Raw genomic sequence first — 27,790 nt, forward strand, 5'->3', positions numbered from 1 at the left:
TTTAATATTTAATTTTAATAAATAAGTAGAAAAGATGAGCTATGCTACATCATTATGCAAATATAATATTGCATAGATTATGGATTTCTTGTGTACAATTTAATTATGATTTTAACCAACACAGTTGCCTAATTAAAATATGTATTATCACACACTTGGATCATAGTAAACTAAGATTATCAAAATTTAAAGTACTCAAAAGTTTAAAAAAAATTATATTCATTCTTTATTAATTAAATATTACAAGGATTCCACTATCTCAAGGATATGCGGAGAAGCACATTGTTTACAAGTCATGGATTGCTCACTACAAGTCCTAACTTTTCTATTATCTAACTTGAAATAGAAGTTGTAGAGGGGCTCATTGGACATTAATTTGATTTTTTGTCTTAGAAAAGAAATGTGCAAATGACTATTTGTGCTAACCACAAAAGGATTATGACCATTGCATAAGATAACTATGTCTATGAGAGCTTTATGTTTCTCATCTCAGGTATCTTGATCCAAGCTGATCCACTCTCCTCACAAAAGTCACCATCTTCTATATCGAAAGAGAATGCATAGAGTTTTTCTAGCGATGAAATACTTGTAATAAAAAAAAATTAATGATAAGTAAATGCGAATAACACAACATTTCATCTAAGTAAGACCTATATTAAATCAAGGCATTCAAAGTAGTAAAAAAGATTTACATGAATGTGACATGAGATTGGTTAACCCTACACTCAATTGTCTCATCAAAATGTAATCTTTTGACTTGCCAAGACTCACCCAATAGCTAACTCATCCATTCCTTAGATGGACACTTGCATTGATACGTAATCTTTGTTTTTTTCAGAACATCTTATGAACCAAACAAATGTGTAAACAATGAGAATGGAATAAACCAGCGAAGATTTACGTCTTTGGAGCATGTGGTGGGTTTTATAGCACTATTGATGTCTAATTTTATATTGGACATACATGCTTCTGACAACTCCAAGCTACCAATCAACCATTCACCAATAGATAGTGGCGACAATGGGACATGTTGCAATCTCTAGCTTTCTACTACATATAATGAATTATAAAAAAAGATATTTTGAGTTGCAAGTTGACTTGCAAAGCTATTATCATAGATCAAATAGCCTATGTCTTCATGCCAAATATGTATCTTGCTGCTCAAATATTGAACATTCTGCCATTCATGCAAAGTTGATGGATATAGATCAACTGTTAGTAAAACAACAGTGAATAAGAACATTGCAAATATTTTTTTAAAAAAATATGATGTAAAAGAATAAAAAATGATAAAATTTAAAAATTTATTATTTTGTTTTTAATTTTTAATGTAGTTCTTGTCATGTATAGATATTTGTTTGTGCATATAAACATGTTGGATCAACACTTCTCTTACTGTACTTGTTCCATTAAACACTTTTCTGAACTCTAAAATTTTACATTTCCAATGTTTGCTAGGGTTTGCAATATCCTTATGCCTGACCTTGAAACTCCCTCGAGTACTTGGGTGCATCAAAATTCAATGCAACTTATAGTACTTATCACAAATCAAATGGCCGCCACTATCTTTCCTATTGAAAACCTCCACTACAAGTATGTTACTAATGTTTTTTCTCTGTGAAGACATCTATGATAACCAAATAGAAAAGTTACCTATAAGCATGTGTATAATTTTCCAATGTTCTATCCAAATGAAATGAAATTTAAATGGAGAATTAAAAAAAAAACATTGTACTTGTAAATCTTTTCACGAAGAAGCCTAGAGATGTTGAATAAGAAGTTGACTTATAGTAAGACCATTGTTCCTTTACTTACAAATTCCTAGAGTACAAAAACAAAAGAAATATCGAGTCAAAGCATATCTATAACTTATATAAGCTTTGTCCAAAATGAGTTGAAACTTAATTATGGACCAATAGAAAAAAGTGGCAATATAAATGTGGCTCTCTTTGTAAAGAAGCCCAAAGATATTGAAGAAATTGAGTTTCTTAAAAATCATTGTTCTCCACCCTCGTAGACTCTTGGAGTTTTAAAAAAAAGGAAAACTCAGTATGCAAATAGCTTGCATACATTTTGTCCAAACGAGATAAAATTTAACTATGGAGCAACAAAAAAACAAGACAACAAACCGATAAGTTTGTTAACAAAGAAACCGTAAGATGTTGAATAAGAAGTCGAGTTCTCAAAAGATCATTGTTCTTGACTATAAGAGACTTCTAGAGAGTACAAAAACAAAGGAAACTACATATCAAAGAATGCATATAACTTGCACAAGTTTTGTCCAAACGAGATAAAAATTTACCATAGAACATCTCTAGAAGAGAACAATATACCTATAAAGTTTTGTGAAGAAAATATTAGGGATTAGGTAGAACAAGCTCTGCTCTCATAAAACACGTGAAACTCACTCTATGTTTGTGTAGAGGAAATGAAATTTCACAGGGTTACAAATAGGGCAAGCAATAATGAGGTTGTAAGATTTCATCAAGAAAGAGGAAGCAGGGAAAGAGATATGATAAATTTGAGTTTCGCCTAAGAAAGAGGGGGAAACTAAAAAGGGGAGAAATGAAAAGTCAAACATAAAAAAATAAAAAAGTAAAAATTCGAGTCACAAACTTTGAAGAAGTGTCAGCATTGTATTTCCCACATTTCCCCTTATTTTATTGCTGAGGGAAGATTTGGGCCAAGATATGGCTAGAAGATTCATGTTACATAAATCTCAAATCCAAGCTCTCTCATTGGTTAGGCCTATATTTGTTTATTCAATCCTTAAGTGTCGAAAAAGGGAGTCCACATTTCTCCTAATGATGGTGTTGACTTAGGGGCTTGTGCATTTAATTTTATTGGATATAGGTTTGGTGGACCTCATGCTATATGGAAAGGTTGATGACTGTGGTATTTAGCACATTTTCTTCCCATGGCATGCTTGTAATGGAGAGAAAGGTGTATGAAATGCCCCAACGGAGTACAATAAAATAGATGTAGCTACATAGTGTAATCCCTTGTGGATTCTAAGTTCTAATTAAGAAAACAAAATTTGGGTTCAGCTTTCTCCTTTTGCAAGGGCCCTACATACAAGTTATGAGGAAATTTCCAAGGATTAGCATATCCTTGCCTCTCTAAAAAAACACAACATTGACAAAGTCCAAAATCAATTAATTCCTAGCTACTATATAGTAGTTATTGAGGAGAAAAAAAATCACCAAAATGATAGTTTTATTTTGGTAGACATAACCCTCAATAACTCTCAACTACTCTAGTAAGTTTTCTATTTTTTCCAAAAAGAGTACAATCACATACAATCTAATTCTGTGGGACTGGAATTACAGACACATGATTTTTACACCACTCTTTAGAGTAATGATTTTAGTTATTTTGTTATGAAACAAAATAGTGATTTTCACATTATTTGTTATGTGCTAAAGATTAGGTTTAACAAACCTTGTTTAATTGGATAATAAAAGAAAGCTTCTTTTATGTATCAAAATAGTGTGGTATTATTCTTTGTCTATTTAAAAAACTAAAGCAAACCTAATAAAAAAAAGTGGAAGGCTTTTGTCTTGATGATTGAGAATGTCTATGGCTAGATGTCTATAGTTAAATGTGGGTTAGGTGGACCCAATAGTTTGGGAAACTTTTCAACACTAGATATAATTTTTTAATTCATGACTCTCTAAATTCAATAGCATTAGTTACATGGTTTAACATCATTTTATTGTGTCGCAGCTAACTCAGTGGTGGGTAGGGAAATCAAGTTATATTCTTTCCCATCTCTTATTCTCTTTGAACCAAGCATGGTTTTGATCCTTCTTTCATCATTGATGAATTACAAAGTAACCTTTCTTAGATTGGCACTAGATTGTTGGTTGGGGTGACATTATGGTGTTCTTTCTAGAAAACCTAAAAGACCGCTAACTTGTAATGGAACACTTGGACTTTGAAGTCTCCTAGAGAGATAAAGCTAATGATTTTTTACTTTCAATGTTAATAATACCTCAACTTCCAACAACTTACGAGCTCACAAGTTATTTGTCCTTTGATTTTCCTTGAGCATATAAATTTCTTTGTGGAGATAAACCTATTGTATAGGTTGATAACAAAGAGTTAGATACTAGAAGCCAAGTTGTGCGAGGAAGGGTGGTTTTTTTTCTTCTACTATAAAATCTTTCACATCCTTGGAATTAGGAGGTACACATCTACCACATTTCATTTCTTAAAGTGCACGGCACGAGCCCCACTTCAGCTATATCCAATAAATGTAGTTGCACGTGCACTTGGATTTCATCTTCAGTGAGAGTAGTGACGTTTGTTGAACATAACTCTTTAAGCTTTATCACAAGTTAGGAAATTGTAATATTTCTACTGAAAATATATATTGAGGCCATGTGAATTCTCGGCAAAAGATAATGCCGGCATTGGATCCCGGACGGTACGAACTTAGATGCGGTGTAGCATTATCTCTTTTGAAAAAAACCTGGTCTGCGAAACCGCATTTGCCACACGAATCCCCTCTTGGGAAGGGGTTATGGGAATAATAATATTTGGTTTGGATAATTGAACTAGGGATATTATTTTTTGAATTAGGCAAAAAATTTTAACTCCCTCCTTCCCCTAGCCGACTGTCGTGTTGGGGGAGAGGGAGGGAAGGGTGGATGACTAAGCATCCTTGTTGGATGCTCTGGAGGGAGGAGGCTCATGCGTGATGTCATGCAAGGGAGGGAGGATCCCCCTCCCCTCACCTATATAAATGAAGGTGTGCAGACTAAGTAGGAGGGATCGGCGTGAAAAATTGTGAGAAAGGGAGAGATTGAAGACGTTGCCGCTGCCATAGGGCTTGAGAAGGGAGTGAAGAGCCAGGAATTGGTTGTGGATAAGTGAGGGAGGAGACAGGCATTCGCTGCCATGCAGCCAGAGGGAGTCGCCCCCTGATTGCCGAGAGGGTGAGGAGGGGATTTCTGCACTGCCACCTGAAGGTGGTATGCCATGCTGCCTCCTGGGCGTTGTATCATCGCCTGGGGAAGTCATTCCCCCCCCCCCTCCCCCCACGTGCGCTTTTTAGGAAGCTCCTTGGAAGCTTCCAAGGTTGGGCTTCCTAAGCCCCCCTCCTATGGCCTTTAAGACCCCCCCCCCCCCCCACGTGCGCTTTCTAGGAAGCTCCTTGGAAGCTTCCAAGGTTGGGCTTCCTAAGCCCCCCTCCTATGGCCTTTAAGATCCCCCCCCCCCCCCCAAAATTTCCCCCTTAGGGCTCTATAAGCCCCTTTTCCCCCCTGACTTTTGCCGTGAAGGGCCCTCACATGGACCCTTAAGCTTTTTTTTTCCCACCCTCACAATAATTCCCTGGTGAGGGCTCCCTTAAGCCCTTTTCCCCCTCCTATGCAAGAACTCCTTCCTTAACCCTTTTATACCCTTTTCCTTAATCCCCCTCCCCCCCACAAAACCTTCTTTCGGGCTCCCTCCTAGCCCTAGTTCTTATGGACTTGCTAAAACACCCCTTGCCCCTAGAAATCCAAAGGCCTTCATGTGCTCTTGCATATAACACCCCCATACATGAAATTTCCTCCCTAAGGGCCCTCGCATACCTTTGTTTCCCCCCCTTACAAAAAGAAAAGAGGGTGTTAAGGGTTTCTTGACACCTTCTTTCCCCATACACAATCCCCTATATCCAAAGGGTTTTTTTTACACCTTCTATTTCCCCCTTTTCTTGTGAGTTTTTTAAAGGACCATTAAGCCTTTCCCGTGGCTTTAATGGGCCTTACTCACACGGAGGATTTTGAAACACCCCCTTCTGAGGTTTTAATCCCTTTTCATGGGTTCTCCCCTCCTCCACTGAAGTATCCCTTCAAAGAGCTTCTACGAAAGGAAGGTAAAGAAAACTCATAAAGGGCGGTGGAATTTCAAAAGGGAGTTCGCAAAGCTGCATCCAACACGGAAAGACTGCATTCGCGATGGCTCCTAAAAAAGCCCAAGGTGCAAGAGCAGGAGGATCGTCTCCTAGCATCCACGTGGACATCTCACCACAAGTCTAGGTTTTTCTCCCTAATTTTTATTTTACGTCGTTATAATTGGGTGTAGATGATTTTTGGAAATATGATGCATTTTTTGTCTTAAATGCTTTAGAAAAATTAGCTCACAATGGAGGAATTCAGTCATTAGTATTTTTAATAAAATGAACAAAATAAAGTGAGAAGAAGATTGATATGTGTTCATAGCAAGTAGTTTTTCTGCATTTCAATTAACTGAACTTAGTTTATTTTCCATATTTACAAAACGGAATTAAGATAGTGCACTCCGTTTAGGCATGGATGTATAAATTGCATGTCACATTAGTAGGCCATATCTTCTTCGCAATAAGTCATTATGAAAAGTGCTAAGAATCCATAGGATAGTACAAGGCATGAAATGATTCTTAAGTTGAATAACTCTAGTCAATTGGTATAAATATCATTTTTCAACTGCATAAATATTAGAAAAGGTTGCATGTTTTAGCATGAATCTCGTTCGTAAGTTATAGGATGATTAATTGGAATAAGGCTATAACCTAACCCATGCTTGATCTTAAGCCGGAAAGTTAGGATTTGAAAATCAACTTACTCATAGATAATAAGTCATGTGGTTATGGAAATGATAGCGTAATTATCTTCAAAAGTTGATAGGTTAAATTGGCATAAACCTAAACACCTAAACCCATGGAGTACTCGTTTTAGAAAGACTTAATTCAATTCCAAAGAACTCAATAGGATTTAATACGTGACCTAGTCACACGTATTGCTAAAACTGAAACTCCTATACCCTAAATACTTGCCCACATTCACCGAATGTAGGGACAATGGAACATACTTGAGAAGTGATCTAGGGTTTTTCCCTAAGAATCTTTCACTAAAAAGATGGAACTTGGAACCCTAGGACTGACAACGTCAGCCTAATGTAATCAAGAATAGATTGTTTCGTGACTCCGTTTGATGGGTAGAATAGTCCCATAGTTCGATGCGACACTTGTGCAACAAATGCAGAGTTGTATGATCTTGTAATTGGATCACAAGGGAATGGCCAAATCTCTGAATGAGGTTGGAAGATTCTTACGCAAGTTATCTTGCAAGAGGATGAATAATCATCCTAACATAGTATCTTTCTTGGGTAAAAGATAATTGCTTGAAAGCAAAAGACCAACCAATAAATTGGGATAACATATGAACTTAAGATATTGACCAAAGTTGGGTTAATGGGGTACGCCCTAACCTAGGATATAGGAAATCTTACCAAACTGCAATTGATCCCGGATCGAGAGTTGGATGCATTTGGAAAGAAGAATTCACTCCTTAGTAGTTGGCCAACAATAACGACCAATGGAAATGATTGTGCTTGTTACAGATTTAAGAGCACTATTTTGCTTTGTTTGATCAAATAATTAAAGGATAAATGGATATCTAATGCTTCAAGTTGAAGGCTTGAAGGGAGAGGTAGCTTCAGTTACCCCCGATTGCTTGCCTGATCCTAACCAAGGGGGTTGATAACTGTGCCGAGAAGGTGGACTAAACCCACCGTGAGAGGTCTCTCCGTGGAGCGCTACTTGGAGCAGGAGGACGCTTGGGTGCCAAGGGGGCCTTGCCCGTAAATCCCTCACCTTCCGGCCCTGCACAAGAGGCTAACGTGACTCGAGATTGGATCTTGAGGCCCGCATACTAGTCTATGGGCGGAATCCCTGTGGACAACGGAACATACTTGAGAAGTGATCTAGGGTTTTTCCCTAAGAATCTTTCACTAAAAAGATGGAACTTGGAACCCTAGGACCGACAACATCAGCCTAATGTAATTAAGAATAGATTGTTTCGTGACTCCGTTTGATGGGTAGAATAGTCCCATAGTTCGATACGACACTTGTGCAACAAATGCAGAGTTGTATGATCTTGTAATTGGATCACAAGGGAATGGCCAATTCTCTGAATGAGGTTGGAAGATTCTTACACAAGTTATCTTGCAAGAGGATGAATAATCATCCTAACATAGTATCTTTCTTGGGTAAAAGATAATTGCTTGAAAGCAAAAGACCAACCAATAAATTGGGATAACATATGAACTTAAGATATTGACCAAAGTTGGGTTAATGGGATACGCCCTAACCTAGGATATAGGAAATCTTACCAAACTGCAATTGATCCCGGATCGAGAGTTGGATGCATTTGGAAAGAAGAATTCACTCCTTAGTAGTTGGCCAACAATAACGACCAATGGAAATGATTGTGCTTGTTAGAGATTTAAGAGCACTATTTTACTTTGTTTGATCAAATAATTAAAGGATAAACGGATATCTAATGCTTCAAGTTGAAGGCTTGAAGGGAGAGGTAGCGCTTCAGTTACCCCCGACTGCTTGCCTGACCCTAACCAAGGGGGTTGATAACCGTGCCGAGAAGGTGGACTGAACCCACCATGAGAGGTCTCTCTGTGGAGCGCTACTTGGAGCAGGAGGACGCTTGGGTGCCAGGGGGGCCTTGGCCGTAAATCCCTCACCTTCCGGCCGTGCACAAGAGGCTAACGTGACTCGGGATTGGATCTTGAGGCCCGCATACTAGTCTATGGGCGGAATCCCTGTGGACAACGGAACATACTTGAGAAGTGATCTAGGGTTTTTCCCTAAGAATCTTTCACTAAAAAGATGGAACTTGGAACCCTAGGACCGACAACATCAGCCTAATGTAATTAAGAATAGATTGTTTCGTGACTCTGTTTGATGGGTAGAATAGTCCCATAGTTCGATACGACACTTGTGCAACAAATGCAGAGTTGTATGATCTTGTAATTGGATCACAAGGGAATGGCCAATTCTCTGAATGAGGTTGGAAGATTCTTACACAAGTTATCTTGCAAGAGGATGAATAATCATCCTAACATAGTATCTTTCTTGGGTAAAAGATAATTGCTTGAAAGCAAAAGACCAACCAATAAATTGGGATAACATATGAACTTAAGATATTGACCAAAGTTGGGTTAATGGGGTACGCCCTAACCTAGGATATAGGAAATCTTACCAAACTGCAATTGATCCCGGATCGAGAGTTGGATGCATTTGGAAAGAAGAATTCACTCCTTAGTAGTTGGCCAACAATAACGACCAATGGAAATGATTGTGCTTGTTACAGATTCTAGAGCACTATTTTGCTTTGTTTGATCAAATAATTAAAGGATAAATGGATATCTAATGCTTCAAGTTGAAGGCTTGAAGGGAGAGGTAGCTTCAGTTACCCCCGATTGCTTGCTTGACCCTAACCAAGGGGGTTGATAACCATGCCGAGAAGGTGGACTAAACCCACCGTGAGAGGTCTCTCCGTGGAGCGCTACTTGGAGCAGGAGGACGCTTGGGTGCCAGGGGGGCCTTGGCCGTAAATCCCTCACCTTCTGGGCCCTGCACAAGAGGCTAACGTGACTCGGGATTGGATCTTGAGGCCCGCATACTAGTCTATGGGCATAATCTTGGATTAGTAATCCCTGTGGATTGCTGGATAGCCTTCGGGCGGATTGTGGATAAGCCTATGGGCTAGACTTTATGTATTTCAAAGATAAATATGATAACCTATTAACAAGGAAATTGGTTGACATTACTTTTCTATGTCAAGTGATATGACTACGTAAAGGAACCAGTGCCTAACATGTTAATGAAGGAAGCTGCTTGATACATGTCCAACTAAATGTGTTAGGTAAAAAAATAACTAAAACAACATGAGGAAAGTGCGGTGGATGTGGCCATAGGTCCATCCTACGAATGGGTGGTCCCGGTTGGCCGGGAACTTTTCTCAAATCACGATGGATAGCTAGAAGATCGGCCAGAAGATCAGGCCAGAAGATCGTCAAAGAACAAGAACAACAAAAGCATTGACCTAGAGTTATAATTGATCCCGATTTATGTTGTTTTAGGGGAACGGAATGGGACTATGGCTTATGGAAGAGAGGTTGAGCTTTGCATCCCTCTCGTTTCCCATTCTCCTTGAACCAAGTGTAGCGTGAATCCGCTTCAGACCTGGTGTTTTTGCGTAAAGTAGTTCTCTTGGGTTCGACACTAATTGCCGTTACGAAATGAACAATAGGCAAAACCCTAATTCAGGTCGGGGTGCTAAGTGGGAATGGCTAGAATACTTCTACTACATGGCAGACGTGGAAAGTACTAGATCGCAAACCCTGTAACATTTCATGGGAGTGCCGGGTGGAGCTTTCTACACATCCTTTCCGATGAAGTGCTAAGACATGTCCTAAAGATACAAGTGGATACGTTATAGAAATATCGGATTGAGAAAGAAAGAGATTTGAGAGATAAAGAGGGCCATGAAGGACTCCATGAATGCTATTGCTAGATCACCATGACACAAAAGCAGGATTGGAACCCACATGAGTCATTCTTCAATGGAACCTTTGCCTTCCAAAATGGGCACATCTTCAGCACAATCTAGTGGTGCGAGCACTAAATTGGAATGGATATTTGACGGAGTTGATAGTGAGAGACCATGTGGATAGGTAGATCGGATGGATCAAGGGATAAAGTCTAGGAAGGCATGGGACAAGAGGAGTTAAAGGTAAGGCCACAAGCAAGAAATAGCGGAGGAGGTTGTGTTGGAGCTAGAGGTCCATACAAGCTCAATGTGTGGAGATTTTGGGATTTGGTGAGCATAGAATTTGATGGTTAGGAGTTCCAAGTAATAAGCACCATGATGTGAAGCTTGCTAGAGCCAATCGCATCCATCCTTTTCAATGCAAGTTCTTGTGAGAAAATCTCAATTCATTCATCTTATTGACTACCAATATCTTAGAGAGTGTAGTTGCATAGGGCCTCAAATTGTGTTAGCCTTCCTTTTAGTTGCTCTACTTTAGCATGTAGCTTGATGTTGGGCTCTACCTCTTCTATCTCTATGTATTGACTAGCCACTTTTGCATCTCTGTAGTGGCCTTCTCCTTAGACCTCTTCAGCAAGGTGCATTTCCTTTGGATTGTGTGAGTAGTAGCACAAGAGATATTCAAGTTGGCTTGCTAGGGCTATGGTTTTGAATGTAGTTGGGTTGGAAGAGATCACATCCCACTACATCATTCGATGTAATGTTGGTAAGAGGGATAGCACAATATGCTTATATAAATATATGGCCTCCAAATTGATATAAACCAACAGTTGGTGATGATCATTCTTGATTACTTGTACTCGCTCCAAAGCCATGTCACATTCTTGCTCAATGTCCTTGTAGTGATCCATGAGTACAAGTCATTTGCGATCCAGAGACAATAGCAAAGTAGAAGAAGTACTTGGTGGGGGTTCTTGGAAAGCTTCATCATCCCTGAGGGGAACAACTTCTCTTTGACGATGTTCTTCCCTCTCCCAGCCTTGAGTGGCACTCAGGTGGTTCCAAGCTATGCAAGGGATGTTGGAAATGCATATTCTCTCTCTCCTTGCATTTTCACTTCGAGGATGAGAAGTGGTTTGAGGCCTTCTCTAACTCAAGCTACAATATCTATGGCTATTAAGTGGAAGAAGGGACTATTGGTGCCTTGCCAAACTTTGCGGATACACCTAGAGGAATAGGGGTTGGAACGAAGGTTATAGCCTATTGCTAAAGTATGGCTATTGAGGCAATGGAAAAAGGGGAGGCTGCAAGGGTGGAAGAAGAGAGTGCAATGGCATTAAGGTTAGTAGCAAACTAGGGCACAAGTTGTTAGGATGAGGTGGACTGAGGAGTGGGATTGCCAAAATCTAGAATACTTTATGAAAAGTGACATCCTCAATCGTAGAAAATCCTATTTGAGTAACTTCTTATCTTGGTTTAGCTTTGTCATCACCTATCACCTAGGATGCCAACAATCCCAATCGGATGTTGTGTCAAGAAGATCCTACATGGCACCTAAGAAGGGAGAAAGATCTTTTGATAAGAAAAAAGCAAGCCCTCTAGATGATGATGCTAAGTATCAAAGTTATTTACAATGGAAAGGAGTTCTTTGTCATCATAGCTCTCATAGTTTATCTCTAGAGGCAAATTGTTCCCTAGTCTGCCTCGTGTGAAATACAAACCAAAAGACAAATACCATGATGCACCAAAGAAAAATATGGGGGACTTGTGTAACGTGGATAATCACATCATTAGGGAAAGGGGATTGGAAAAATTTTATGGGTCAGTTTTAAGATTTTGTGGGGTGTATCGTTTAACATTAAAGTTGTGTGTTTGGTTTTGTTTTAGTCAGTGTTTATGTTTTGTTTTGTTTTCTAAATTGTGGAGATGCATGGTGGAAATGTCAAAAGTGTAGATAAGATTGGTTTTTAGGTTGTGTGTTTGTGGTTGTTGTTTTTTTAATAAAAAAATTAAGTTTATGTGTGGAGGCATTAAAGGGTTTGTGTTTGGATTGGTTTGTTTTTCAAGTGATGCGTGAAATTTCAAAATGAGTGTAAATGAATGAGGTATTGGATTTAGGTTTTTTTTGTTTTGTTTGTGTGGTGTTTTACTGGTTTTTTTAAATTGGTTTAGTGATGTTGGGTCCTTTGGAGGCAGACAGTTCCCTAGTCACCTTGTGGGCTAAAGCAAGCAACCAAGCATGGCATGATATAGGATTGTAGAATACCTTATCAACCTTGGATTTTGAAGAAAACAAGTTCATCACTTAGTCTATGTCTACTAAACTAATGTAGGTATTGTGGTTATCACTATATATGTGGATGATTTTATCATTGTGAGTGATAGTGAGATATGGATTGATCATGTGAAGGATCTCCTCAAGACTAGATTTGAGATGAAGGATTTGGTAGAGCTATAGTATTTTCTCGGCATAGAGATAATTAGGACTCCAAAGGGTATATAATTGTCATAGATTCACTATACATTGGATATATTGAAAAAGTATGGTATGACTTATTGCAAGCCTTTTTCTATACCTTTGGATGTTAATGCTTAGCTTACTACACATGAGAGTGACTTGTTTGAGGATGTCATTATGTATCAAAAGATTATGGGTAACCTTATCTATTTGATGATCACTACGCTAGAACTAAACTATATAGTTTGTTCAAAAAGTAATTTTATGCAAGCTCCATGGAAAGCACATTTAGATGCAATTTGGTACACATTGTGCTATGTCAAGTCCACATTGGAATATACCATATTCTATGGTATGGCTATACCATTGGAATTACATGGTTACACAAATGTAGATTTGGTTGCTAGTATTTTTTATAGGAGGTCTACCGTTGATTTTATGTTTTCCTTTGATAGTATTAATATTACTTGGAGCAACAAGAAATAATCAACAATTTCCTTGTCTAGTATAGAGAGGGAGAGTACAAAGGTGCTACTATTGTAGTATATAAGGTAGCTTAATTACACAAGGTACTTGGTGATTTCAAGAAATACATGGGTAAGAAGGTTATCATGTTGCTCAGATTTTGTCCATTGTGCTATGTAATTCCTACATCTTACTTTTAGACACTATGCCTAGGTTGTTGGAAGGCATTTAGAAAGGGCCTTGACCTTTGTAACACACATCAACTTATTCTACTAGATATAAGGTAAGACTAACAATGAAGATGCTCCCACAAGGAAGTAATTAGATGTGTGAGGAATTATGAATCTTCAACCTTGTTGGAATGCTTTTGTTGGGACTATTCCAATCATCATCACCAACTTTTAATCCTTTTGGTTGGGGTGATGGAGCTCTCCTGTTGGAGGTTCATTCTCAAGACATTGCAACACCTATTATGATACCTTCTCATGGTTGGAGTATTTATGGGCTACTTCTTTACTAGATCCCTTCTCTCTTCAGGGACAAGGCATATGAACCTCTTGTATGAATTAAAATAGGTCTACTCTTCCTCAAACTTACCCCTTGAATTCTCTTACAACGTACTTCAAAAGATAGGGCTTTTCTAAAGGTAAAAAACAAGCATTTGTACACTCGAATATGAAATGTTAGATGTTACAATCAGATCTTGAGACTGTCCCAAACCTAATAAAGGTATTGGAAGATGGCATACTTAGCAGTAGAGTGGAATTCACACTTGGAAAAGTTCTTGGAATCGTGAAGCATCAATTTCATGATGCAATCATTCATATGTTGAAATGAAAAAGATAGTTTGATGGTGGAGTTTTGCAAGCATTGAGGCAGGCTGACAAAGACAAGAGAAACAACTTCAAAGGGAATATGAGGATGCATGTAATGCTGACTTGGAGCATGCTAATGTTGAAAATGGGTTAAATGGGAGTGTAGATAGCAAGCTTGTGGTTGAAGTTGGTCTTATGGGCAACACTAAGCATAGAGAGAAAGCTATGCATAATGGGGATGTCCATCACAACAAGTACATGAAGAAGAAGATGCTCATTTTATTCCAAGCACCCATTATTCATGAATCCATTGGGCTCGTGCTATGACAGGGACAATTGTTAAAGCATGAGAAAGAGAGACACCTTCTGTAGCTCTCTTGGATCATGGTTTCAAAATCAATGTTATGGCACACAGCTTATTGGAGAATGGATATTGGCTAATTAATGTAGATCTGGGATGGCTCATGCAGGCAACAAACAGTTCATCAGGGGATCTTTATGCAGCTTGTCAAAATGTACCGTGACTGTTTTGGATGACTATCGTTTTTTTGTGTTGGATTCATGTAGTTATCTTGTGATTTTGGGGTAGCTCTATATTTCAAAATCAAGGCTAGAAACAAAATCCTTGAATAATGGTTCTTCATATGCTCAGGTTCAGAGTAAAGACAATACAAAGGTGGTATAGTTTCTCACTGTTTTTGTGAATCATTCCTACAATTGGGATAGGGTGCAAGATAATCCCATGCCACCTAATGCATGAGAGTTTAAGGGCTTTTAGATAGCACTAATGTAAGTGGAGGCTATGGTAGTGCCTCTAGAAAGATAATTATGCTTCCAAGAAAGTAGAAAATTGTGTTTGTGTCTGGATCGTAGGAATGGATAGCGTGTAGTCTTGGTTGTTTTAAGAATATTTCAGCAAAGTGCACGATGGGCTTAAAAAGATTTGAAGACACATGGTTTAATGATGGTTGCAAATGAAGGTATTTCATGGCCATTTTTAAGGTTGGTTGATGTTGATATAATGGCTAAAATTTCTGCAACAATTAATGCTGAAAACATGGCAAAAAAAGGGGTTATTTATGTTGACACTCTAGAGATGTATGAATTCATTCAAGAATTTACTAAGCACAAATGTTATGGGTTGCAAAATGGGGTTGAAGCAAGGGTGGATACAAAGTACAAAATAGTTGCAAAGAAGGTTAAGCGTGTGGCTTTTCCTTTACTGCTTGAAAGTGAGGGGTTGGCTGAAAAAGTGACTCAGCAACCTAGTTTACAGGATCCACATGGAGTAGGACATAAATTTACTACTAACACTTTACAAAAGCCGAAACTTGGTAATACAAGATTCCTTTCGCCTATAGAAAGAGCTTGTTTGTAGATGTTGGCAAGGCATGGGAAAGCCTTTGTGTTTCACCCAAATGATATTGGATGTGTCAATCTGACCATAGTTGCAGATGTAATAGGTGGGAGCAAGGATCTAAGAGGACATCTCAAAATTTTCAAATTTTGTTCTCCCAAACATCTTGCAATTCAACATAGAAGCTGGTTTGCAAGCCTTGTAGTATATCTAGATCAATGAAATATATGTTCTCTAGATGTTCAACTAATTTTCAACATAGTAATGTGGAATCCCCTACCGCTCACTAGAACTGGTCATGGAGAGAGTGAGCCAAATCCAACATGGGCTTTATGATAACCTAAAAATGTTGCTACTATTCTTAAAACTCCTCATGTTGGTGTTGGACCTACACCTATAGTGTCACGTTGTCCTATCACACATGTCACATTTCACTTTGAAGTGTCTTAACTTACTACAACAACATCTGGTGCAATTGGAGACCTCCTAGCACATAGTTGAGACAATGTACCATAGTCTCTAGGAAAAACTCTACTAGAATGATGATTTCCTTAGCAAAGTGGAGCTGTGCTGCAGGCATGGTGGCCATGGGGACTATTTTGATGGCATCGTTATGCTAGCTTTGGTGGACTAGCTAGTATCCTACGATTTTATCTCTCTAAGGTGAAACTAGATAAGAGGGGAGAGAGGTGAAGAATCCAAGAGAACATATACAAAAGGAATGGAGACTTGAGAACATAGAGAGATAGGGATGGAATCTTTTTCTTCTTCTTCAACACAAAAAACTAAGACTACAACATGATTAAAGAGTAAAATGAAAGTACCACATGTATGTATACATAGTCACTAAGTGTGAGCCCGCTAACAAAAGAAGAGGTGACACAATAAATATTCTACAACCAAGGCTAGACTACATGGATACAATCTAGCTATAGAATCACTAGTGTAACCTCATGTCAATCACCTAACATACCAGTGAGTAATATTGTGCCTCATTACCAATGTATATATATAGTGTATGCTAGTTCATGTAGAGTTTGATATCTCAACAACCCCCCTTGAGCCTAGCATGAGCTCTTGAGCTCAAACTATAGTCCTAAATCATTGAAAACTTCTCAGCTCTCCTAAGGTCTTGTTGAAAATGATAGCCCCTTGATCCTCTATGCTAATGTAAACTAAATCAATATCACTTATCAAAATCTGCTTTTGAATGAAATGGTAATGTATGTCTATGTGTTTAGTTTGTACATAATGGATTGGGTAGCTAGGCAATTGAATGCTACTAAAGTTATTACCTACCCCTTTTCTTCCCTTCTTGTTTCGTCTCTTCAGATGCATCCTCCATAAAATGCTCAGGTATGGCTTTTTCAACCTCTTTCTACTTCTCCATTTTATTTCGTGTTATGCGTTTAGATGGGCATGAAGAGGAAGGACTAGCTATGTTCTCATATCTTTTTCTCTTTTCTTCCACAAGAGCTTCTTGATTATGAACCTTAGCCAAATAAGTATAGAGTGAAAACGAATCCACTGGTGCACTCCATCATGTTCTCCCTCGTATACTCTAACTTGCATCTATCAATTCAGATTCTATAGTTTTGCATTTTTCCATTAAATCTAATGCCTATATCCAATCACAAGATTTTGTTTCAACCATGCCTCCTTTATGAGCTTCTTCAATCCTTTCAATTCTCAACCCATATATGGCTGCATCTATGATAACAAGTGTTGTCCTTGATGCCATCTCTTCCAACCTCTTCTACATGCCACCATTTTCAAAATTTGGCTCTATTGGAATACCAATTTCTGTTGCACATATTTTTTCATCTTTCCAAAAGACTAAACTTTTCACTTTCGCTTCACCGTAGGCTATATAGTCTTGCTTTTCATGATGTAAACCGTCACACCAAATGTATCTCCAATTGTATTCTTATTTGTATGGTCTTTGGGTTGTTTTTCGAGCCTTCTCTATTACCTTAACATCCAACTTTTCGACCTTTGCATAGATTTTTGTTAAATTCAGCCTCAAATCATGCATGCCTTTGATTAATTCATCCATGGTAACACCTTTAGGAGCCGGACAACATGTATAGCCAGTTGTTTTACCATGGCAAGAGTCACCTTTGCTACAATTTAAGCCTGCTTCTGAGCAGTAGTAGGTGTGGTGCCTGTATCCCATCTTAATTTCATATGCTCTCTCTTTACCAACATATGCATTGTCTCAATTACATTACACCAATCTGATTTTAATCCCATTTTAGAAAATGCATATTCTAAACAATCAGTCAATTTCTCCTACAAGACAAGATTTGTAGCCTTTAGAAAGAAATCAATTTTTGGACTCTCCAATGATTATTGCTCATCTGCATGCAACTGTACATACTGACTTTCAAATTCACAGAGCAAAGTTATAGCAGTCAACCCTTTATTGGGATTTTCAATCCAATCTCTAAATGTCTTTTTAATTGTGAATCCTGCATCTTCCAAGAAAAACTCTTCTCTCACAGTTGTCTTAAAAGATACCCAATCAGTATCTCTTCTATGTAACTCATCAACCCGATCATGCAATGCATGCATGGCCAAATGGGAGAAATACCAACTCCATACATACTACGGTACCCCATGAAACATATTTTCTTAATACAACCCAATGAAGGCCGAAACAATTTGATGTCTAAACCGCTTCAATGCTTACCCCACAGCTTGCTTGCAATGCATTCACAGCTAAGGCATCAATTCTTTCTACTTCCTGTTGAGTTTGCATTTGTTGTTGTAACAACAACTATTGTTGTTGTTGTTTTTGGTGGTGGTGCAACAAAGCAATCATTTGTTGTAAATCATCACCACCATTTGAACTTGCAGAATCCCCATCTTTACACACCCATTGCGGACTTTAATGTTGGGTTCACCATCACTATAGGACCATTTGGGTCATAAGTCTACCACGGGGATAAGAGAAAGTAGGGTCAAGAAAGATTCAGGGAGAAAATTTAATTAAAGAGAAGGGTTTTGAAGAAATAGAAGATGTAAAAGAATACTCATGGTGAAGCCTATAAATTTATTTCAGGCCTTATTGCAATTATACACAATTTCTACAAAATATTAAAATCTATTTACATATGTGTATCCATTAAAAATAGTTGTGGTTTTTGTCTATGTGATGGTTACATGGTGCTTTGATTGTAGCTTCTTAGGAAGGGGTAGAGGTATCTAATGAGGAGTGGAAATTCTCAAGGGGATGTAGTCCAAAGGTTACCGCATGTTTTATAAGCTATTGTATCTAGATTTTATATGCAAAAACTAATCTAATCGTTTCACTGTACAATACAAATCTACAGTGCGGCATAGTTGCAGGGGTGACATTTTCATGTTGATTGCATCGACAAAATGCACTCCACAATCAATTGTGGTGTCATGGAAACATTTGAGCAAGAGAGCTGACGAAGGGTGAGAAATTCAAGAACCATTGTAGATGAGATGAAGTATTTTAAAAACTTGCAAAGTATTATCTTAGTGGATTACTATAGCATCTTCATGTTCATATTCGATATACAATGGTTCAAAGTGGTATTGGAAGGAGCTGGGGAAACCATTTGGCAAGGTCCATCTAGATTTTTGGACATAAATTTTGAGAGAAGATGGACAAATTTTTGCAACACGTTTATCCTACCAACCCATTGTGAATAGATACATGATGAATTTTTTATTTTTTTTCAAATACGAAACAATCACAATAGTTGACTCACTCTTATATGTGATATTGAACATGTAATCTTCTATCCAAATCCCTGACAACCTCAATCGTGGTATGTTGTGCCATCAGCTCCTCGGAGTGTAAGAGTATATGATGAAAGCAATGTTCCTAGCATAGATAAGGAGAGTATGCAGGTGGAGAGGTCAATATTTTGGGGAGAATGGAGAGTGAAGAGGGCTTGGAGGGTGTAGAGGAGGCAAACAGGGATAACATAGATGAAGAGAGAGTAGGCCAAGAATTCTTGGAGAAAGAAGTGGACTCCTCCTTCTATGTGGTGACCTATCTATATTTGTATACGTCTACTCAATTTATTAATGATTCACTTTTAAGTGTACTTTAGAATATGCATTTTAGTAAGCATCATTTTTTTCAGAGTTAAATTATCATGCTTTACCTTAATCTTTATCTTGATTATTCTAACATCATTTTTAAACTCTGTATGTTACTTTTAATGATACTTGAAGAGCAAGATGAGTCGAGGGTAATGAGGAGGTGCAGGAGATATTCACACATATTTCTCTTAATCAAATGGCCTCATTTAGGGATATTGTGTGGATTGTCTTAAACATCATCGGGCTATTTTGTGAGATCTACTTTGGCACGCTCTAATCCTTTGGTTTTTGTATACGAGGTTGATACTCTAGACTAGGCTCGGACGGAGGGAGTTATTCTAGGTGGTGCTATGGACATGTGGGTATTGTGAGCCCATAGTTGGTACCAGATCAGCCCCATTATTAGCATCATCAATGCAAGAAAAATCCATATCATCATACCTCGCTCATGAAAGTATATCAGCTCATCCATAAAGCCCTATCACATGAAGATTTGGCCAATAATGTCAAGAGAAAAAATCAAGAGAGAAAAGGAAATGAAGTTTGTGATTTTCAAAAAACTCTCACAAAACTAATGGATTTCTTTGCTATAAGGATCTACTTTGCATCCCTCTATGAAAGCTGAGTCTCCGTGTACTCCAACAATGCCATGACACCCTAGCAGTAGGACACTTTGGAGTTAATAAAACCTTAGAGCTTATTTTAAGAGATTTTTGGTGGCTGTGGATGTGACGAGAAGTTAAGGAATATATAAAATTATATGATACTTGCAACATGGCCAAGGTACCTTGCCACATGGTCTCCTCCAACCCTTGCCCATTCTGACACAACCTTGGTCTTCTCTATCCATGGATTTCATAACAAATCTTTCTAAATCAAACAAATATGAATTTATTCTTGTTGTGGTAGATAGGTTCACAAAAATGGAACATTTCATCCCTACTATCAAGACCATCACAAGCGTAGCTACTCCTAGATTCTTCGTCAATTACAATTTTAGATTACATGAACTCCTAGACGACATCATTAGAAATTGAGGCCCCCATCTAATTGAAAGAGGTTTTGCAAACTCCTTGGAGTCTAAGTTAAGTTATCCAAAGCCAATCATCCTCAAACTGGTAGTCAAATAGAACAACTAAATCAAGTCTTGGAATAATCTCTCTACAAATGTACCATAAACTACCATCAAAATGATTGGTTTGAGCTCTTGCCCTTTGTCAAGTTTACTTGTAATAATAGTATCGATGCATCTACTAAGAAAACTTCTTTCTTTGCAAACTATGGCTAGCATCTAAGGATGGATATACATCTCTCCAATCAAGTAAAGAACCCTGCCATCCAAGATAAAGCTCAATACCTATCAAATATACATCGAGAACTCAAGAAAAAAAATCCAAAACGCTCAAAATCAATACAAGCACTATGCAGACCAGTATCATCTCCAATATCCAACATACAAAGTTGGTGATAAAGTATGGTTACTGAGGCATAAGCTCTAGACAACAAGGCCCTCCACTAATCTAGAGTACTAGAGATTTGGGTCCTTCACTATTGTAGCCCAGATCAACCTAGTTGCTTACGGATTACAAACTGTTACAACTATATATATCATCTTTGTTAGACAAAATAGTGATGATATTGTCATATAAAGGATCTTTGATGGTATGAAGAAGTTGAGTAACAATCTGATTTTTAGCAACAGGAGCGCCGGCAGCACCAAGCTGATTGATAATGTCTTTAAAAGCCTCAATATGAGAGTGCATAGAAGAACCAACCTTATATTGAAGATTCTTTAACAAAGTTTGGAGATATAAAATTTCGGTGACCGATTTCTTCTCAAATGTTGAGATAAGATACTCCCAAATAGCATGAGAGGTTTCCAGATGAAAGACATCCAACATAAGTGAGTCAGGAAGTGCAGACAATATATAACGACAAGCCACTTTGTCACGACGAATCCAATTAGTATAATCAAATTTTCCATTGTTCAAATAACAGGCCATCAGTAATTAGAGAATTGTCATTCATCACATCAATAGGTTGAACTGGGCAAGACAGATCGCCCAAAACAATATCAAATAATTCGCTCCTGTTGCTAAAAATCAGATTGTTACTCAACTTCTTCATACCATCAAAGATCCTTTATATGACAATATCATCACTATTCTGTCTAACGAAGATGATATATATAGTTGTAACACAAACGGCTAGCACCATGAAGATCCACCCATTCTTCCATTTTTTTCTTGCTCAAGCCATACCATAGCTCACCACTGAGGGGGGGAAGATCTAATGCCCCACCACCTATTGAGGTTGAAGATCATGAAGAATTTGAGGTTGAGGATATCTTAGACTCAAGGATCTCCTAAGGTCGATTAGACTATCTTGTTCAATGGAAGGAATATGATATCAATGATCGTAGTTGAAAACCTATAGAATATCTCCAAAGAGCACTTCTCAAAGTTAAATAATTTCACAAGAGAAATCCAATGAAACTTTGACCAAACCACCAAGCCCCTCGTTGTGGAACTCATCACTAGAGGAGAGAGTGATGTAACATATACGCCATGATCAAGTGTACAGATTAATTCTTGCTCATGCCATATGAATCCACACCCCATGCAATGCGCCCTTAATAGGACATCCTTGAGCCAATCATGCAAACCCACCCTTGCCATTTCATCATAGAATGAGAGCTTATCTTGTTTCCATTATACTCATGTTGTCTTGTCACCATGTAATCGCATACTATGAGAGCTTATCTTGTTTCCATTATACTCATGTTGTCTTGTCACCATGTAATCTTGTACTACGAGAGCTTGTCTAGTACTATCTTGTATCTTGTTTATCCCCATTGAGGGAGATCCAGTAATTCTGATATCTTGTATCCATACCTACGGTCCCGAGTTGTGGGACCCTTCATATTCTATCGAGTCTTGTTATCTATACCTATGGTCTCAGGATATCATTGCACCTTGTGCCATTACATGGGATTATCTTGCAGTCAAAAATCTTGTAACAAATTTTGTATCTAAGCATAGTCTAGTGCTCCCATAATAGATTCTTAGTGATAGATGGTACATATAATACGTCACAAAGACTCTTCTTTCTGCCACTCTGGATGACAAATGGTACCACACATGTATGTTGAATATCATGTCGAGTGTCATCAATAGTGCATACATAACCATGAGAGCCTGCTATTATCTCACCAAATCGCTCACCATGTGCAATCATATGATTGAATGTGCTTGAGTCTATATACTACTTTTCATCATCTATACCTTTCTTAGGTATATCCGTTGCAACATGCATCGTAGAAAACATCCTATCTATCTAATCATTATGAGTTTTACTAAAAGATGCATAGTTGCCATGTTGTTTTCCTTTTTCTTTTATGTTAGCTTGCTTTTTATGATAGTTCTTTGCTATCTGTCCATATCTACCATAGTAATGATAATATTTATCCCTATTTGACTAATCGTGTGACTGCCAAGAACCACCTCTATCTCTAGGTGATCTTCTGTTCCTCTAAAGGCTCTAGATCCATTCAAGCCTTGTGCATTTAAACTCTACCAAGAATTTTGTTATTATATTCCATATGTATTTTGAGTACCACCATGACCTAGAAAATGTCTACAAACTCTACCACCTCTAGCTCATTGATTAGAGTAAAAGACGGTATCCCTACTCTAAGAGGTACTCGAACTTGTATTCAACTAAAGCTTGACATCCTCAAGTAGCAACAATACAAGTACTTCATCCTAACCAAGGGGGTCTACTCTCATAGAAATCAATGTGTCTAAGGCTTTGTACTCTTTGCCCAAGCCATTCAATGTAACTACAATCATGTCATCCTCCAAAACTTTAGAACCAATAGTGGTAAGCTAATCTGCAATGGTCTCCATTGGATAAGCCTGGATGCTCTTGCCGTTTTTGGTCATATTATTGAACTATTGCTTCAACTCTATCTTTTGTGTATGAGTTACATCGCCATAATTCTTCATGAGAATTTTCCAAGCATCCTTTGCCAGACTGACAACTAATAATTCTCATAGCCAGTGCATCCATAATGCATAAACAAAACCAATGTAGCACTTTGCTCACAATTTCTTACCATTGTCAATAAGCCCTCCATTGATTAGTAGTCAGATCTCTTTCAAGCAATTCGGGTTCAGCTTCAACTTCAATACATAAATCTCAATATCCTCTGTTGATAAAAAGTATTGCATTCTAAAATTTCATACAAAAAATTTCTTGTAATCAAGCTTCTCTCCCATAATTTGATTGATATTATTGATACCTATAGCATTTCCCATATCTTTAGAGCTGAAGGTCTTCAATGTAGTATTTAGCCTATCAATGCCTAACTCCATGCATTCCAAGATGTCTTTTCACTAATAAAATTTTTGCATAACATTCAAGAAACATAAGTCTATTTGCAAGTACTTTGCATTCAATTCAATATAGCTCATACATGTAGTAGACATCAGGGAGAGTTTTAGTCCCAGGGTTTATAATAGTTAATTCTCTGCGGCAATAACTAGTGACATTTCAACTCATGAGCATATCAAATGTCTTTTAACATTTTTCCTAACATCTAAGGATAGCAACATTGCATGTAGATCTCATTGATTGCATAGTAGACATGAATGCAGGTCTTCCAACCAATGACAGGAGATAACCAATAGTGAATTCTCTTTTAAAAATAAGATATTCTTGGGTCAAAAAAATCTCAAAACATATTACCCATGTAACACATCATCTGGGATTTAGTACAAGGCCATAGAAGCATCAATGCTTGTCCATACAAGTAGTAGCAATTATCAAAAGTTCTCTCATGGGTTGTCAAGAGCCAATGCTCTATCTTAACAAGCTATAGCTTAGTTGAGATTTGAGCATTAAATGCTCATTTAAATTCATTGACCATTCATAACTCATGTGTCAATTTCCAAGCATCAGTAGGTACCAAGCTTCAATGAGCTATAAGAACTATAAGCTGTCATAAATTCAAGAAAGCACCCTCCCTATGAATACATCTTCAAATCCAAGCTTCATGTCCTCATATTAGTGCCCCAAGTATACATGCATGATGCTACATTAGTTGCCAAGCGTCTAAGATGGTTGAGTATGCGGAAGACCAAGCATTTTATGGTTGAACCAATCTTACCTATACCAAATAAAATACATGCATGTTTTAAAGTCTTGTCACATTGATTTCAGATTTGTTATGGTTGTTGCCAATCATGTTGCTAATGTTGGTTATGGTTAGCATTCCATTAAGCTAAATAAGCTCCATCACAAGTAGTCAAAATACCCACAACCACTAAGGCATAGTAATAGCTTAGTGCTACCCCTTTCTTTCCATTCAAAACAAGCATAGTTTAGGGAAACCCATGCTAACAAATTGATGAAAGTGTTTGTCTTTATGAGCTCATTCACAAGCTGCAATGCAAGCCAATGATCCCTCCTACAAGCCTCAATAGGCTCTATCAAATGTAGGCTTCAAAACACTAACACATACCATTCCAAGTTCAAGCTATGGCTTCCAATGTTGCAAGTCAATATTCTCCATAGGCTATAGATTTGAGTTACTCTCCAGCTTTCAACTCCAATTCTGAACTCTTGTGCACTACGAAATGGAGCTCTCTAGCTCTAATAGCATATGCAAAGAGAGGGAAAGAGGCAGACAAAGGCATGGAGTTGCCAACAGAGAGAGCAACATGCTCTTGTTGTTTCAATTATTCGTACATTATACTGAACTAAGTAACACAAAGAGGTATAAGCCACACATGATTGAATGAACTAGGTCACTATCTGACCATACTACCAATTGCCATTGAGTCTCAAGGACTTAGTTATTACAACACACATGAATGATCATAGCTAGGTCTACAACTATCTAGATACAGTCGGTGTTAGTGACTAACTCCTGAGCTTGAATCTCAACATCTCTCTCTCTCTCTCTCTCTTTCTCTCCCTCCCTCTGTAATTTTCTCACTCTCCCCCTCTTTGTCTCTCTCCCTCCTCTCTTTCCCTCCCTCCCTTCCTCTCTTTATTTCTCTCCCTATCCCTCTCTTTATTTCCCTCTCTCTTCTCCCCTCTTCCTTTGATTCTCTCCCTCTCTCTTTCTGTTTCTATTTCTCTCCCTCTTCTCTATCATTGTCTCTCCCCCTCTCTTTGTTTGTATTTCTTTCTCTCCCTCTCTCCAACTCTCTAGTTTTCTCTCTCCCCCTCTCTCTCCCTCTTTGTTTCTCTATCCCCCCATCTCTTTCGCTTATCTTCTCCCCTCTGTGTTCCTAGCTAGGTTTGCAATGTCTTCCAAGTAGAAGCACATGATGTTCAAGCCTCTATGTTAAGGAAAAATAGCCTTTTTGTCCCATGAAAAAATGTGAAAATTTTTAAATGGGTGACGATGAAGAAAAGAGAGAAAAATGAACATTTGTGAATATGAGATATATATATATATATATATATCCACGTATGTGCGCGTCGATGTGTGCGTGCGTTTGTTAGAGAGAGAGAGACACGTTTTATTTTTGTAATGTTATGCTTGTCGGTTTTTTTAAATCCGAAATGGTGATAAGTTTGCTCGGTATACAAATCAGATTATCGCGAGCGACGTCCTTTCAATCCTGTAGTCTTTCATCTGGTGCGCGGAGATTGCTCTGTGTCGCCCGTGGAAGTCCAAGGCCTCCACAAGCAGAAATCCGTTGCGATGAACGAGCAACAGTTGCAGCCAAGTGCGTTGTCGACGTCGACGTCCGCTAGTGGGGGTGCGTTACAGGTGAACAGTATTCATGGCTCGCCATCCTTTTCTTTTTTGTTCTTAGACTCGGCGGTTTCTCTTATCATGGTCCTCTTCTTATTTTATAAGGTGTTAAATCCCAAAAGCCTTTTAATGCGTGGACAGGCAACAGTACTAGGCTTGACTCCAGCTCACTCTTGCAGCAGAAGCTTGATGTCGTGGCGTTTTGGTGCAGGTTGATGGAAGCCAGGCTGGCGGGAAAGTTGAGGAGGACCGAAGGTCGAAGCCGTCGAATAGGGCAGCTCGCTCTGGCTTACAGGTAATGACCATGTTCATCTGGCAATCGTTCTTTGATCATCAGCTTTTGGACGAGGTTCTCAATCAATATCAAATCGCTGCGCCCAGCTTCTTCTGCACCGTAAGCCGAACCTTTCTGCCATTCAGTTTAATCTGAAATTATGGGTATTGCATGGACAGGACACAGTTCTGATTCCGCCTCAATTCTTGAAACGTTTATGAACGCTTTCTGCGTCCGGAAATCCCGTAATCAGCAGTCCCTTATAAAGCTTATCCTGTCCTTTGAGACATTTTGTTTAGCGTAAGGAAATCCTTTAAGATGGATCAAGCGTTCATGCTTAACGCTGGAAAATATTATTTTTCAGACAAATACGGATCGGAAGCTTCCATAGTGAGTAACAAGTTTGCTGAAGCTTCCATGGTGATTAAGAAGTTTGCGTTAGGAAATCTTCTTGAGATGGCCAAGTTTTCATGATTAATTAGCGCCGTTATGGCGGGAGCTGGACCCCTTAACAGAATCAGATGCTGACTTGACGCCGTCTAACTTGTTGTGCTTTCAGTTTCCAGTAGGCTGCTTGCATCGCCATCTCAAGTCAAGGACGGCAGCAAGAAGGGTAAGCGCAACGGCGGCCGTGTACACAGCGGCCGTGTTGGAGTATTTGGGAGCCGAGGTGCTTCAACTGGCGGGAGACGTATGCAGATACCACGGGCTTAAGAGAATCACGCCTCGCCACCTCCAGCTTGCAATCCGGACAGACGAAGAGCTAGACAAATTATTCAAAGGTACCATCTCTGGTGGGGGAGTGGTCCATTACACAAGTGAAGCCCTCCTTCCCAAGTCCTCATCTGAATAATTTTCGATGCATGGCATGGCGCCTTCAGAGATATGGACTATGAGAGAGACGCCAGCTAAGTTGGCCTTGGTGAAGATACACGGCCACATGCAAATTTTTAATTAGAGGTCAATGGGGTGCACCTGCCGGTGATGTCCCGTAAAAAGTTCTCTCTCTCTCTCTCTCTCTCTCTCAGACCAGCGCCTATCAGTACTTGTCTGCACATATCAAAGATCCCCCCCTCCCACTCTGTTTCTCGCTCTCTAATACTCTATACACTTCTTCCACCAGAATTCAGAAACTATAACTATTAATCGGCGCAAAATCTTCCAAGGCTTGATATTCATTCATCTTCATTTATTAACCCCGCACGTAATTCTAGCAGATTTGTGATGGAACTCAGCGTATCCATGTTTTA

General features: G+C 38.5%; 1 protein-coding gene across 1 annotated transcript; it reads left to right on the forward strand.

Annotated features, from left to right (window-relative positions):
- The first annotated feature begins 21,897 nt into the window (after positions 1-21,897).
- LOC148041638 (putative histone H2A variant 1) lies at positions 21,898-27,393 on the forward strand. The gene is made up of 3 exons (XM_087688585.1): positions 21,898-21,912; positions 26,493-26,561; positions 27,100-27,393. Exons 1-3 carry the CDS (start codon positions 21,898-21,900, stop codon positions 27,391-27,393), a joined length of 378 nt encoding a protein of 125 aa, XP_087544711.1.
- The last annotated feature ends 397 nt before the right edge of the window (positions 27,394-27,790 follow it).

Source organism: Lygodium microphyllum, chromosome 1, assembly GCF_053477565.2.
Source record: "Lygodium microphyllum isolate KBCC chromosome 1, Lygodium_microphyllum_v1.1.10, whole genome shotgun sequence".
In the NCBI taxonomy this organism is placed as follows: domain Eukaryota; kingdom Viridiplantae; phylum Streptophyta; class Polypodiopsida; order Schizaeales; family Lygodiaceae; genus Lygodium; species Lygodium microphyllum.

What these genes read in the sequence shown, in the direction of transcription:
- LOC148041638 (XM_087688585.1), top strand. An exon ending in CAGCTCGCTCTGGCTTACAG is followed by an intron (nt 26,562 to 27,099) that starts GTAATGACCATG and finishes TTGTGCTTTCAG; the next exon opens with TTTCCAGTAGGCTGCTTGCA.